Genomic DNA, 15,173 nt, shown 5'->3' with positions numbered 1-15,173 from the left:
CTATCCATTACGTATCAAGAATCTGAGTGAACTCAGTAGTAAAATACTGAAGTGGGGGAGAAGGAAGAGATCATGAGAAATAAACAAATTATAAAACATAGTAAAAACAAAATAACTGACAAAGACATGTGGAAAAGGAAATGGAACTAGTAGTGAAACAGCGGGAACACCATCATCAAGATCACCTCATAATCAAGAACGTAGGTGAATATTAATACCATGAGACATAAAATGTGATGTTAACAAAACTGTCTTTGATTTCTTCCAGCACAGAAGATATTGAGGTTCCAGAACCTTTGGAAGTTTAGACACACTGCCAATTCTAGGATTTCAAAATAGGTGACCCATGAAAAGGCTGATGTAGGAGTGATCCCTTTTTGTGTTTTTTGGACTGTATTCTGATCCGTTTGTTACTTGGGATCTAAAATAAGGCTGATCAAAGTGATAAAAAACAATCACAATTTGGATGCACAATTAGAAGTACAGGGCAAGGAAATGCTCTGCCAACATTTCAGTGTGAATTCGATGTACTTGAGGAGAGTGATGTGACAAAAATAGACATCAGGAAAGTGTTTGGTAAAAGTGGGACAGGAGCTGATTTCAGATCGTACAGTGGCGAGATTGGTGTCTCGTGTGGAGGTTTTTGGACAGTGGGTTACAGTGATGCTTACTCAAGGTAAAAATGCATTCTGTGAAGGATTTTCACCTGATGACAATAGCTTGATTAGCTGAACTTTAATTTACAATATCATCTCATCAGTTCAGTTCACTTTCTGATCTTGCCTAGTAATTGTAATATGGGACTGGAATTTTTACTGTCAGTCCATAATTATTCCCACATTGTTTGTACATTTGTGTGTCTCATAATGCAGAGTACGAAACTCGCCTCACTTCCCTTCAGTTTTGTGTGTCATTTATCATTTCCATCTTTTATTGTACTTTCTGGATGGGATTTGCGAGCCAAGAGATCAAACTAAATTATAAGTCAAAATTGCCAGACGAATTGGAGATCTAGAGACAAATCACGAAATTGAAAAATGGTGGAAGAGCATGGTGATGGTACTTCACCACTATTATTCAATGTATTATTAGACAAACACAGCCCAAGTTTGTGTTCTTTCTGGTGGAAGTGATACATTGTGTGAGAGAAGAAATTCATTCTCATTTTCCTTTGTGGTTAAGTAAATAACAAAAGGGATTTAATTTAGTAATATACAGACAGCCATCATAGATCATAATCAACTTCCTGTAAACATAGTCAATAAATGTAATTACGGTTTCAAAACTAGTCGGTCTTTCTGCTTGGATAATTCTCATATATTAACAATGAAGAGAAATGGTTTTCTGTAACGTTAGAATGAATGAAAGCATAAATTTTTGTTATGATTTGCACTGATTTCGTGGCTAAACTCAGCAAGGTTGTCTGGTGGTGCATTGCTTGTGTGAGTGATGGTTTTCCTACATGCAGTTTGTTGTTTGTGCAGACAAGAAATAGTGTATGAAAGTAAGTAATTCCACTTTGTCAACTGTATCCATGGTAAATAAGAGCTGGAGACCCTGTTGAAAGCAACAAACTACTGGGAGTGAATCCTTCCAGTAACTTATTACAGTTACATTACTATTTCCCTTTTTTAGATGAATGTTTGCTAATACCCACAATATTTATAATCAGTTTTTGTGGTACCTTGGATACCAAATTCATTTATTTTTTCTAACTATTTTTGTCAAATTGACAAATATAATCTTACTTTATTAAAATATGCGTGGTTTCATATTTTTAGGTGTCTAATTTGGATTTCCCAGTGGTGGAAGGTCTTGTTAAGACCATTATAAAGGAGAAGCAAAACTTTGAACGACTTGAGGTCAAGAAAGAAGATTTACTAAAAATGTTTGAGGTATAGTTGATTTATTTGGTATCTAATATTACATAACTAATTCTCTTTAACCTGGTTTTAGATAAAATAGTAAAAACATGGGAAAGCAAATAAAAAACAGAGGCACAAAGGGTATAAGCATGGGCCAAGGAAAGAACAAATTTGAAGTGAAATGTTTAGCCTTTGCGGATGATATGGCATTGATAACTGGAAACCGAACAGACGCATCAGTTATGCTTGATCTGTTACACTAAATTGCTGAAAAGACTGCACTAAAAATATCCTATGAAAAAACTGAGTATATAGAACACAAACATAATACAGAAAAGTTTACGAAAACAAAGTATGGGAAAATTAAGAGAGTTTATAAATTCTAATACCTGGGGGAGTGGATCTAAGCCAGTGGACTGGATAACACAACAAACAAACAAAGAATAAAAAAGTTAGAATTTGCATATAAATTAACACAAAACTACTACAATAAGAAATCAGTATCCTTACAAACTAATATTAGACATTATAATTCAGTTATTAGGATACAAGCAACATATGGATCAGAGTGCCTAACATTGAATAAGAAAGGCAAATTAAGAGAACTATAAAAAAAGAGGGAGAAAAATACTAAGAAAAATTCTAGGTCTTGAGAAAAACAATGAAAATAGGTGGATTAAAAGAAGAAATGAAGATTTATACAAAAATACAGAAAGATCACGGCTAAAATTTTATGGACATTTAAAAAGAATGGAAGAAACACGGATTACGAAGAAAATTTTTAATTACTTTAGTAAGCTGAAAAAACTGTACGATGAATAGAAGCAGTAAAGAAAGATGCCAACAAAATAGGTGTTACAGAAGAAATAATACGTGACAGGAATCACTTCAGGCTACTGATAGAAAACTCAAACTGTGAAGAAGATGAGCCAAAACCTCGACCCAAGAGAATGTGGACAGATGAGCAGAGACGAGCAGTTGGAGAGAAAATGATGACGTACTGGGAAGAAAGGAAGAAAAAGAAATGCCATAAGTCTTAAATTGTATGCGGTCCATAGCTGGCGAAATTCATAAATAAATTTAAAAAAATAAATAACTAATTAGGAATGTTCTGAAAGAAATGAGACAGCAGTGATGCTGCAGATATGTGTTCTACTTCAAAATATGTTCAGGATGTAAAAGTGATTTCAAAGTATAACCCATTTGAGTTGGATGTATCTTCATTCTATCTGCACACTTGGGGGGGATCAGCCTGCAGAGGAACTTCTCTGTTTAAGCATTTTGCTAGCGTATATTAACACATCTGTTGTAAATTACTCTTCCAGTATCAATTAGTTGAATGAGCAAGTTGAAATTTATCACAGTGTGAGGACAGATTTTGAAGCCATAAAATAGTTGTACACCAAAAGGAAGAAGAAGAAAGGTTCCTTAGTAATTGGTAAGTCTTATTTCTTTTTTGCCATGCTATATGTTTATTGTATTCATATCTTTCCCAAATAAACAATACTCTAAGAATAGGAAAATAATAAGTGAAGAACCATGCACAATTTGTCAGATGAAATCATGTTGAGCTATAGGCATGTAAGCAAAAGAAGTGCACTCATCTGTGACATGCATGTATAGTCTCCTTAAAGTTAGCTGTTTATTGCATAAAATTTGCTTTAAATACAATCATACTGTTTTCAGTAGATCATGTGACTGATCATTAATTGAAAACACGTCTCAGGTTCTACATAATTACATCCGCTTGGACGCTCCAAGTGCCTGTGTTGTGGAAAACTGTCAGACCAGTTGATTTGTATGTCTGCCAGCGGCATGGCATCGGTTGTTAACACATGGAACACACATTCCAGATGTTGCAGAGCTATAATTCCGTTCCCACTGTCCTGGGGGACTCTGTAAATCACATCAGCTGGATGCCAAATGTTTTCCTTAAATCACTTCCTTTGTCCCTAACTCTCCAACAAAGAATGCACTCCTTTCCATTGCTTTTGTTGTCGAGGAAAGGAAAAGAGTTAGGAGTTCAATATTTTGTTTAACGAGAGCCCCCACCCCCTTCTCAGTTTACCGCCTCAACTGAAAGATAACATTGACATTAAAATAGCTCCTTATTGGTAAAATATCTCCTATTTTGCAGTGAAATGTAAAATGATTCAGGATCAATGTGGAGGAAAATACCCCAAGCACAAGATAATTACTTGCACCCCTACCTACAGGATGCACATTTCAAAGATTATGATACCACTTTGGTAAGGGGTCACAGCCTCCACAGTGGAGCGACTGTTTGTATTAATGACTTATCCTACTCTTCGCTTCTGCTGACAAGTAAACAATCACAAAGTGTATGAGTAGGATAACAATATGTACTTCCTGATCCGTCTCCCCTTGAGGCAGTCAGTGTCCTCTTGGTACATTTTACCAGCCATATCTTCATTGTAAATATCTTAATGTACACAATGAGCCACATAGTTTCCTGTCACTTGCAGGTGGTGTTCAACATCACACACGGATATAAAATCTATATCTTCTAAACAGAAAACAACTCAGTTACAAGGCCATTTCTTGTCGTTTGTTGTGTGCTGTCATTGGCCATTGCTGATACCTCTATCTTTAGGAACTGTTTCCCATCTCAAAGCCTAGAAGATGCCTAAAAATGGTATCCATTCCTCTTTTGTCTTTGACAAGGTTGATGGTTGAATAAACTTGCGTCCTTAAACTGGATATATTTAGCCACCAAAATTCATCATTTATTGAAATGCTAAGCACTGGCTGGAATTAAACTTGGTAACAAGTTTTTCATGGTGGCCATTTTTGCAGCAGCTGAATATAAATTGCAGTAGTTAAAAAAAATGCTTTTTGCGTGCTGCACATCAAGCTTTTTTATTTAAATTTTGTACCCAGGCTCATTTCACCTTAGTTACTAGCTTCTTCAGCCAGTGTCCTGAAATATTACTCGATTTTTTTTATTTTTATTTGCACTTACAGGCTACAGCTTTAAAATCATTTACTAAAGTATTTGGTTTGCTGAATTATGTATAATAAAATAGTAAAGTACTTGCAGATTAGTGTCTAATTCATTATTTTACACTGTATTATTGCACTCTAGACACAGTAAATGGCAATTTTGAAAACTGTAACCACAATTAAAACTGCAGACTTTCAGCCAGTTTGTCACCTGAGAGGAAGCTGTTTGGCTTACAAATAATGAATTAGGTGCTGATCTGTAAGTACTTTTCCATTTTATTGTAAAAATTTCAATGAACTGTTTTAAATGTATAATCTCTATGTGCAAACTATGTAACCTATATGTGCAAACAAAAAAATCGTATGATATATCAGGACATTCACTGAAGATGAAGATGCCTTGTAATTGAGGTGAAATGTGTCAGTGTGCATAAGTTAAAAAAGCTTAATGTGCAGCATTCAAATGCATTTTTATTTTGAACTATTACTGTTTATAAACTTAGTAATTTTATATAAATAGTTGAAATCTGTATCCATTTGACCACATTGACCATTCAACTGTAACACTACAATGTCCGCACAGAGGATCACACTTCAGAGCAGTTTGTTTGTGAAGGACTTCATCAGTTTTACTCTTCTTCTAATCTTGCAATCACATGTCATGCAGTCAACAGTTGATGGGATGGAGAGTGGACACAAAAATCCATATTTTAAATAGTTGTCTGAGAAATATGTATGTGTCGTTTTCATTATTTGCGTGTGGTGATTTTCAAAGACAGTCAGCCCTAAGTTATGGGGAACATCAAGATATCGTCTGCTTGTTTTATTGTTGCTGAATAATCCAGACTTAAGTGTGATTATGTCTTATTCCTTCATTAGGTACAAAAGTGTATAAAAACAAGACCAGAGCATGAAAATAGTCTTAAGTTGGCCACTAGTGTGTTTATGACTAATTCCATTTCCAACCTTTGTACTATGACTAGCAAGCCGTCACTTTACATCATGTAGCTTCTCTTCATCCTACGATTAGAATATAAAATATTCCATATCTTGGGCATCTGCATAGCTTTCTGTTTCTCACTCTTCTGTGGAACAACATTTAAATAATTATTTATATGCAATGAGGCCATTTGGGGTTCAAGCAGAAAGCTCTTCTTTAAGCAGCATGTAACAACTGAGAGGTGAGACTAATGAAGAAAGGTGAACAGCTGTTGCATGTTAAATTAGTCTGTGATTTGAATTATCTGTCTTTCCATTATCTCTGTGGTGTCAACAGCCCACTCTCTCCTAATTCTAACTTATGAGGTTTTCACGTCTTGTATTTGTCTAGCACTTTGTTCTTAATTTTCCTGTAAGTTTGTCCTGCTTCTACTTAATTCATTTATTTTACTCCTCCCCCCACTCTCCCCCTCCCCCTTTTACCTCTCCCTCCCTCTCTTTTTTGCCTTGCCTTGTTTTTCGAGATGAAGACACTTGGTATAATTAGCAGAGGAATCACTGTACTTTTATAACTTTTCTTCTACATTGTCCAACTATCTATTACTATTATTACTACACAGTTAACAAATGTGTTTTTATACCGATTAGTGTTTCGAATTTTCAGACTCCTGATTTCCTGCCGTTTGCACATGAATGATTTGCTAAAAACAATTTACGCCAATACAGTGAACTCCAGTTCACTTTGCACTGGACCAGATACAAAATCGAAATGCAAATTATTTTTATAGTATTGTAGTCATGTTAATTTGGAATATTATTTATTTTCAGTAACATTCAGGATTAAATGTAGTGACATAAAGGTGTAAGAAATCATCAAAGGCCTTTGTAGGATTCTATGTAACAGGTTTGATAATCAATTCAACAATATTCTTAGTTCTAATTTTTGCATAATGAGTAATTTATTGGCCATGGTTGCATTGAGCCAGAAGGTTATCACATAAGACAGCAGAAAGTAATAGTAAGTGGAATATTCTAGCTCTTTGTTTTTATATCAACACAATGAAAGGTACTTTTAAGTGCAAAATAAATTGATTGAATTATTTGAACATCTTATTAGTAAAATGTTTTCCAACACATGCCAGGGATGGCACAGCAACCACTAATATATATAAAGAAACAACAATCGGTCTTGATTGCAGGGATATGCAGAGGGATACAGCCCAATATAGACACTCTTTGATAGTATTAATGGAACAAAGTGACTTACCATTGCAATTCTTGCGTGGGGTGGGGAGGTTGTTGTTGTTGTTGTTGTGGTCTTCAGCCCAGAGACTGGTTTGATGCAGCTCTCCATGCTACACTATCCTGTGCAACCTTCTTCATCTCCCAGTACCTACTGCAACCTACATCCTTCTGAATCTGTTTAGTGTATTCATCTCTTGGTCTTCCTCTATGATTTTTACCCTCCACACTGCCCTCCAATACTAAATTGGTGATCCCTTGATGGCTCAGAATATGCCCTACCAACCAATCCCTTCTTCTAGTCAAGTTGTGCCACAAATTTCTCTCCTCTCCAGTTCTATTCAATACCTCCTCATTAGTTATGTGATCTACCCATCTAATCTTCAGCATTCTTCTGTAGCACCACATTTTGAAAGATTCTATTCTCTTCTTGTCTAGACTATTTATCGTCCATGTTTCACTTCCATACATGGCTACACTCCATACAAATAGTTTCAGAAACGACTTCCTGACACTTAAATCTATACTCAAATTTATCTTCTTCAGAAACACTTTCCTTGCCATTGTCAGTCTACATTTTATATCCTCTCTACTTTGACCATTATCAGTTATTTTGCTCCCCAAATAGCAAAACTCATTCACTACTTTAAGCATCTCATTTCCTAATCTAATACCCTCAGCGTCATCTGACTTAATTCGACTACATTCCATTATCCTCATTTTGCTTTTGTTGATGTTCATCTTATATTCTCCTTCCAAGACACTGTCCATTCTGTTCAGCTGCTCTTCCAGGTCCTTTGCTGTCTCTGATAGAATTACAATGTCATCGGCGAACCTCAAAGTTTTTATTTCTCCTCCATGGACTTTAATTCCTGCTCTGAATTTTTCTTTTGTTTCCTTTACTGCTTGCTCAATATACAGATTGAATAACATTGGGGATAGGTTGCAACCCTGTCTCACTCTCTTCCCAACCTCTGCTTCCCTTTCGTGCCCCTGGACTGTTAAAACTGCCATCTGGTTTCTGTAAAAATTGTAAGTAGCCTTTCGCTCCCTGTATTTTACCCCTGCCACCTTCAGAATTTGAAAGAGAGTATTCCAGTCAACATTGTCAAAAGCTTTCTCTAAGTCTACAAATGCTAGAAATGTAGGTTTGCCTTTTCTTAATATATTTTCTAAGATAAGTCGAAGGGTCAGGTTTGCCTCATGTGTTCCAACATTTCTACGGAATCCAAACTGATCTTCCCCGAGATCAGCTTCTACCATTTTTTCCATTCATCTGTAAAGACGTTAGTATTTTCCAGCCATGGCTTATTAAACTGATAGTTCGGTAATTTTCACATCTGTCAACACCTGCTTTCTTTGGGATTGGAATTATTATATTCTTCATGAAGCCTGAGAGTATTTCGCCTGTCTCATACATCTTGCTCACCAGATGGTAGAGATTTGTTTGGCTTGGCTCTCCCAAGGCTGTCAGTAGTTCTAATGGAATGTTGTCTACTGCCGGGGCCTTGTTTCGACTTAGGTCTTTTAGTGCTCTGTTGAACTCTTCACACAGTATCATATCTCCTATTTCATCTTCATCTACATTCTCTTCCATTTCCATAATATTGTCCCCAAGAACATCGCCCTTGTATAGACCCTCTATATACTCCTTCTACCTTTCTGCTTTCCCTTCTTTGCTTAGAATTGGGTTTCCATCTGAGCTCTTGATATTCATACAAGTGGATCTCTCTTCTCCAAAGGTCTCTTTAATTTTGCTGTAGGCGCCTACTTGATCCTCTGCTACCTTCACTATTTCGTCTCTCAAAGCTACCCATTCTTTTTCTACTGTATTTCTTTCCCCCATTCTTGTCAGTCGTTCCCTAATGCTCTCCCTGAAGCTCTCTACAACCCCTGGTTCTTTCAGTTTATCCAGGTTCCATCTCCTCAAATTCCCACATTTTTGCAGTTCCTTCAGAATTTAATGTACAGTTCATAACCAATAGATCGTGGTCAGAGTCCACATCTGCCCCTGGAAATGTCTTGCAATTTAAAACCTGGTTCATGAATCTCTGTCTTACCATTATATTATGTATGTGATACCTTCTAGTATCTCCAGGCTTCTTCCATGTATACAACCTTCTTTCATGATTCTTGAACCAAGTGTTAGCTATGATTAAGTTATGCTCTGAGCAAAATTCTACCCGGCCACTTCCTCTTTCATTTCTTCCACCCAATCCATATTCACCTACTATGTTTCCTTCTCTCCCTTTTCCTACTATCAAATTTCAATCACCCATGAGTATTAAATTTTCGCCTCCCTTCAATATCTGAATAATTTCTTTTATCTCATCATACATTTCATCAATCTCTTCATCATCTGCGGAGCTAGTTGGCATATAAATTTGTACTACTGTGGTAGGTGTGGGATTCATATCTATCTTGTCCACAATAATGCTTTCACTATGCTGTTTGTTGTAGCTTACCCGCATCACTATTTTCCTGTTCATTATGAAACCTACTCCTGCATTACAACTATTTGATTTTGTATTTATAACCCTGTATTCACCTGACCAGAAGTCTTGTTCCTCCTGCCACCGAACTTCACTAATTCCCACTATATCTAACTTTAAGCTATCCATTTCCCTTTTTAAATTTCTAACCTACCTGCTTGATTAAGGGATCTGACATTCCACGCTCCGATCTGTAGAACGCCAGTTTTCTTTCTCCTGATAACAATGTCCTCCGGAGTAGCCCCGCCCGTAGATTGGAATGGGAGACTATTTTACCTCCGGAATATTTTACCCAAAAGGACACCATCATCATTTAACCATACAGTAAAGCTGCATGCCCTCGGGAAAAATTACGGCTGTAGTTTCCCTTTGCTTTTAGCCGTTCACAGTACCAGCACAGCAAGGCTGTTTAGGTTAGTGTTACAAGGCCAGATCAGTCAATCATCCCGACTGCTGCCCCTGCAACTACTGAAAAGGCTGCTGCCCCTCTTCAGGAACCACATGTTTGTCTGGCCTCTCAACAGATTTCCCTCTGTTGTGGTTGCACCTATGGTACGGCTATCTGTATTGCTGACGCACGCAAGCCTCCCCACCAATGGCAAGGTCCATGGTTCATGTTTTATGGGTTCAAAATGACCCCCATTAGCTGCCAAACAATGTCGATGCTGCTGAACTGTTGATCAAACTATGGCTGTCAGTGTTGCTGGTGTGATAGCTGCATAGGGCGCTTCAGTGGTTTGTCATAGCTTGTGCTGTGTAGCTGGCTTCTGTTGATAAAATTCATTTTTTCAAGGCCCTCCATAGGTGGAAATAAAGAGGTGTAAAGTCTGGAGACCATTTGGAGTACTCTTCAACGTATTCATCATCGAGGTAGATTTACATCCAAGTAGGCTCTGACATCTTTGTGGTAGTGAGGCAGAGTGCCATCTAGTTGTAGGCGAAATCTTTCATTTATAAACATCTACTCACCATATAGCGGAGATGCTGAGTTGCGATAGGCACAATAAAAAGGTTCACACAATCATAGCTTTCGGCCATTAAGGCCTTTATCAGCAGTACACACACACACACACACACACACACACACACACACACACACACACACACACACACACACACACACTCAAGCGCAACTTGCACACACATCTCCAGCCTCAGAGAACTGAAACTAGTGTGTGTGTGTATGTGTGTCTACTACTGACAAAGGCCTTAATGGCCGAAAGCTATAACTTTGTGAATCTTTTTATTGTGCCTATCACAGCTCAGCATCTCCACTATATGGTGAGTAGCAACTATCCTTCTCTCGTATTGTTACATTCCATCCTGGATTTTCCATTGTTTGATTTTTAAACATCTCTTGGATGTAGATGAAATAGATGTTTGCAGCATATTAAGATACATGTCATCAGTTATGGTATCTTCAAAGAAGAATGGGCCAATCAAACTGTGCACGCGATGGTGAGGATTTTCAGGAGCCCAGTACATCCATTTGTGGCATTTTACAGTACCGTTCAGTTTGAATTGTGCCCTCAAATTGTTCATCCTCATGAGGCATGCCTTCAAACCACTCCAAGTACTCCATCCTTCAATCTGAGTTGTCCTTGTTCATAGTGTGCAGCGATCTTAGAATGTACACTTTCCATTTTCAACCTTCAGAATTTGTGGTACACTTGATTGGCTTACCCCACTATCACTTGCACCCTGCTTCCAGATTTTTGAGATGGCCTAGTAAAATGTTGCAGCTAGACTTGATATTTTTGGTCAGCCAGACCTCTGCTTATGCGCATCTTGAACAGTACCATCAGCTTCAAATTTATCCCAAATACATTAAATTGTTGTTCATGTTGGTGGCCAAATGCCGTACACATTATGCCATTTCTGTTGCATTTACATCATTTTTCATACTTCCAGTACCAATTCAACATGTTGCTCAAATGACAATCTTGCTTCATTCATTGCTGCACTGTCATATGCTGTAAAATGCATGCCAAGGTCTGTTGAGAACACAATGGCCAGCACTGCTGCACAAAATTGTAACAATACATCATGTCTACATTTTTCTGGATCCATCTGTATTTATTATTTATTTGCCAGTGACCTGTTTCGCCTGATTCAGGCATCTTCATAGTGCCAGAATATTAAATGGTGTTAGGTACATGGGATATCGAGCATACAGAATATCCCAGCAAATGATTGCACTCATCAAATACTTGGAGACATTGTGCAGTGTCCTTACAGAGACATGCTCATATTCAGGCTATGCACACGATCACTGTGTGTGTAGCCTCCGACATATTTGCATGTTGACAGATCTACATGTACCTGGTACTCTTTTTGATACATTGGACTGCGTTGTGTGCCTTAGAGAGAACAACTCACAATGTTTCGAAATATTTGACAAGGTCAGTTATATGCTGAGATGTACTGTATGCTCAGTATCCCTTGTACCTAATACCATCTAATATTCAGACACTCTGAAGATGACTGAATCAGGCAATAAATAAATAATAAATACCTCCCTGCAACCAAGACTGACTGTATTTTTGTCATATTAGTACGTTGTTTACATTACAGGTCTTTTGTGCATTTGTGCGTATATCTGAAATTGTGTGTGTGTGTGTGTGTGTGTGTGTGTGTGTGTGTGTGTGTGTGTGTGTGTGTGTCCCTCCCTCCCACCTTAATTGTTGTGTCCATTTGAACATCCTTTTTGCTATAGAGTGCAAATATTAAGCAACATTTCACAGGGCTTAACTTAAAAAAAAATTCATTATAATCGTATGAGAACTTCTTGTATATTTCTTTTTGTTTTCCTTACAGTATAACCCATTCAAAGTAAGAATTCTAAAAGAGAAGGTCCAGACACCAACTACTACAGTATATCGCTGTGGGCCTCTCATTGATCTATGTCGTGGACCACATGTGAGGCATACTGGCAAAGTGAAAGCTTTCAAGGTCACTAAGGTGAGCACTGTTGAACTATATTATTTTAATATCTCCATCATAATCTCTCACTTTGGTGCCATTCTCTTTGTTTTAATTCTATAACGACACCAAAGCATTTGAAATGAGACTCTTATTCGTAATTAATGATGAAAGTTGTAGCATTTGAAATTAACAATAAACAGCAGTGTGTGAATGTGTAAACTCTCCTAATAGCCCATTCAACGAAGACCAAAACAGGTAGATTATGAGAAAAGATCATGTTGTTGCAAATTTTTGCACAGTGCTAGAAGGGAGTGTCCTGAAGATCATATTATAAATCCTTACTGGTGGGGTGTGATTGTTGGGGGTAGGGGAGAGGGGGGGGGGGGGGGGCATTTAAAGGACTTTTTTTTTTTTTTTTTTTTTAGTTTTTCTCGAATAACTCAGAAACTTTGGGTTCTAGACTGTTTATCAGTAGAAAATTAAACGACATTAAATTTCCCACAAAAACAGTTTCTGTGTTGAAGGGAATGGAAAAATCTCGGATAAATAAAAATATTGTTTTAATGGTATAAAATTAATGTTTATCTTTAAATAAAGTGGATTAACAACAAATAGTAAATGTGTGTACCATGTCTAAGTGCAGTAGAGCCATATTAAGAGATAAATTGTGTTCCAGGTATATAACAAGGCGAAGGGGGCCATCTGTGGGGTAGAAGTGTGAAGGAAGCTAAGTTACCAGACTGTGTCATGCCCTTCTCTCTTCGGTAGGTCAGCAAATTGAAGAAGGAGCAGGTGATACCCCACTGAGTCATAAGAAGCAACTACGGGGTGTCTCACAAAGTTATGCTGACCCTGCAGAGTGCGCCTTATGAATCACCAGCAACTCAGTGCACTGACATGCCTGGGGATGTTTACTTTCCACAAAATGTGTTAACACTACATGGAGGAGAAATGTGAGTTACTAATAACACAAATACAAGAAATGCTATGGACAGAATCTATATAAATGTCTACACACTGCATTACACTGCTATAGGGGAAGTTGATTCTTAGTCAGCCTATATGGCAGCTGTAGTGTTCTTTCAGGAAAAGTACACTTCCTCCATTGTGAGCTTTCAATTTACACACAGACTACAGCTCCCCAGTATTTCATGTCCAGGTCTGTTATGTGAATGGATAAAACAACATTACTGAGTTCGTGTTCATGCAGTGAAGTGAGTTCTCATTTGCAGGTGTTAAGTGAACTCTTACGTAGAAAAGCTTAACCACTGAACTGTCAACTGTCTACCACACTGAAGAGCCTACCCAAGTGTAACTTGCTATCAATATGTTCTCGACAATGTCCGTTTCGTTGTCACCACAACCTCTGTCTGGTATACTTTTCACAACATGAGGAGTGTCCAGTTCATCACCCCAGCCTCAGTTCTCCCAACATCTGAAGAGGCCCAGACACTTAAATTGCTTCCCGCTACAACAGAAGAAGATCACCTAGGTATTACAGAACTTCAGATATTTCGACATAAGTCAAGCAATGCATCACAGCAGATTACTGTCCTAGACCTGAAAATGATCAGTCCCATTCCATCAGACATAGTCAAACCTATCTTGACTGCACGTGGTGCAACCAGCTCTAAAAGTGCCAGCAATTCTCTGACGAAAAAGATTTATGCAGCCTACCAGTAACACAGTTAATTGTAAACGAAATGGTCATTCATTAATACACCCCAGAGTGACTAAAACATAATTGCATGGCTTTGCAATATGCTGTTAGCGATAGAATGCAGCAAGGCGTCGCATATATCAATCCAATCCCTTTCCCACCAGCACAACATAGATCACTGGCATCATCACATTTACAAATTAAACATTCTAAGCCATTATTTAGAGGAATGTATTTTACATAAAAACTCACTTAACATGTGCAGAAAATACTCGGTTAATAAACTGAAAATAGGTACACTACCTAAACATGCGCTAAGTGAAGTTATTTTGTCTCTTTGCAGAAGAGAACTGGACTGGAAATTCTGGGAAGGTATAATCTGTCAGTAAACTGAAAACAGAGCAGTGCTCATGGTGGAGCAAGTTGCCTTTCCCAGAAGAATACTGCAGCTGCCACATAGGATGACTAAGGATCAATCTCCCCTGTAGCAATGTAGAACAATGTGCAGAGATTTAAGTATGTTCTGTCCATAAGCATATTGTGTGTTAGTGTTATTAGTAACTCATATTTGCATTCCATATAGTGTTAACACATTGTGTGGGAAAAAACATCCCCTGAACGTGTCTGCACACTGTGTTGCCAGTGCTTCATGGGGCACTGTGGGGGTCGGTATAATTTCGTGAAACACCTTGTAGTTGCTCCTTGAGATGAAGTGGGGTAGGTAGAGCGGGGAATCACCTACTCCATCTTCAATATGCAGACCTACCAAGGAGGGAAGTGCATGAACTCATCCAACCACCTATATTCTCGTGTGCTTCTAACCTCCTCCTCCTCCCCCCCCCCCCCCCAAAATCCTGTTACATATGTGGAGCACTATTTATCCTTTAATATGGCTCTACTGCACTTAGACGTAGTACACACATGTAATATTTGTCGTTAACCCACTGCATTTAAAGATGAATATCAATTTTATACCATTATAGCAGTATTTTTATGGATCTATAATGTTTTTACGTCCCTCACAATGTGGAAACTATTTGTTCTTGAGAAAAAATGAACAGGGCCTTTTTTGTAGGAAATTTAATG

At 37.8% G+C, this 15,173-nt stretch overlaps 1 protein-coding gene across 9 annotated transcripts in view; it reads left to right on the top strand.

Annotated features, from left to right (window-relative positions):
* Positions 1–15,173, top strand: part of LOC126482300 (threonine--tRNA ligase 1, cytoplasmic) — a 206,930-nt gene that overhangs the window by 83,393 nt on the left and 108,364 nt on the right. For all 9 annotated transcript variants that reach the window (XM_050106325.1, XM_050106319.1, XM_050106324.1 and 6 more), the window contains 2 exons: positions 1,782–1,895; positions 12,320–12,463. In XM_050106325.1, coding sequence (XP_049962282.1) covers positions 1,782–1,895; positions 12,320–12,463 — 258 coding nt within the window. The remainder of the gene's footprint in view (positions 1–1,781; positions 1,896–12,319; positions 12,464–15,173) is intronic.

This window comes from Schistocerca serialis, chromosome 5, assembly GCF_023864345.2.
Source record: "Schistocerca serialis cubense isolate TAMUIC-IGC-003099 chromosome 5, iqSchSeri2.2, whole genome shotgun sequence".
Taxonomy (NCBI): Eukaryota; Metazoa; Arthropoda; class Insecta; order Orthoptera; family Acrididae; genus Schistocerca; species Schistocerca serialis.
Note: the sequence above shows the minus strand (reverse complement) of the source record. Positions and strands in the feature narration are given on the sequence as shown.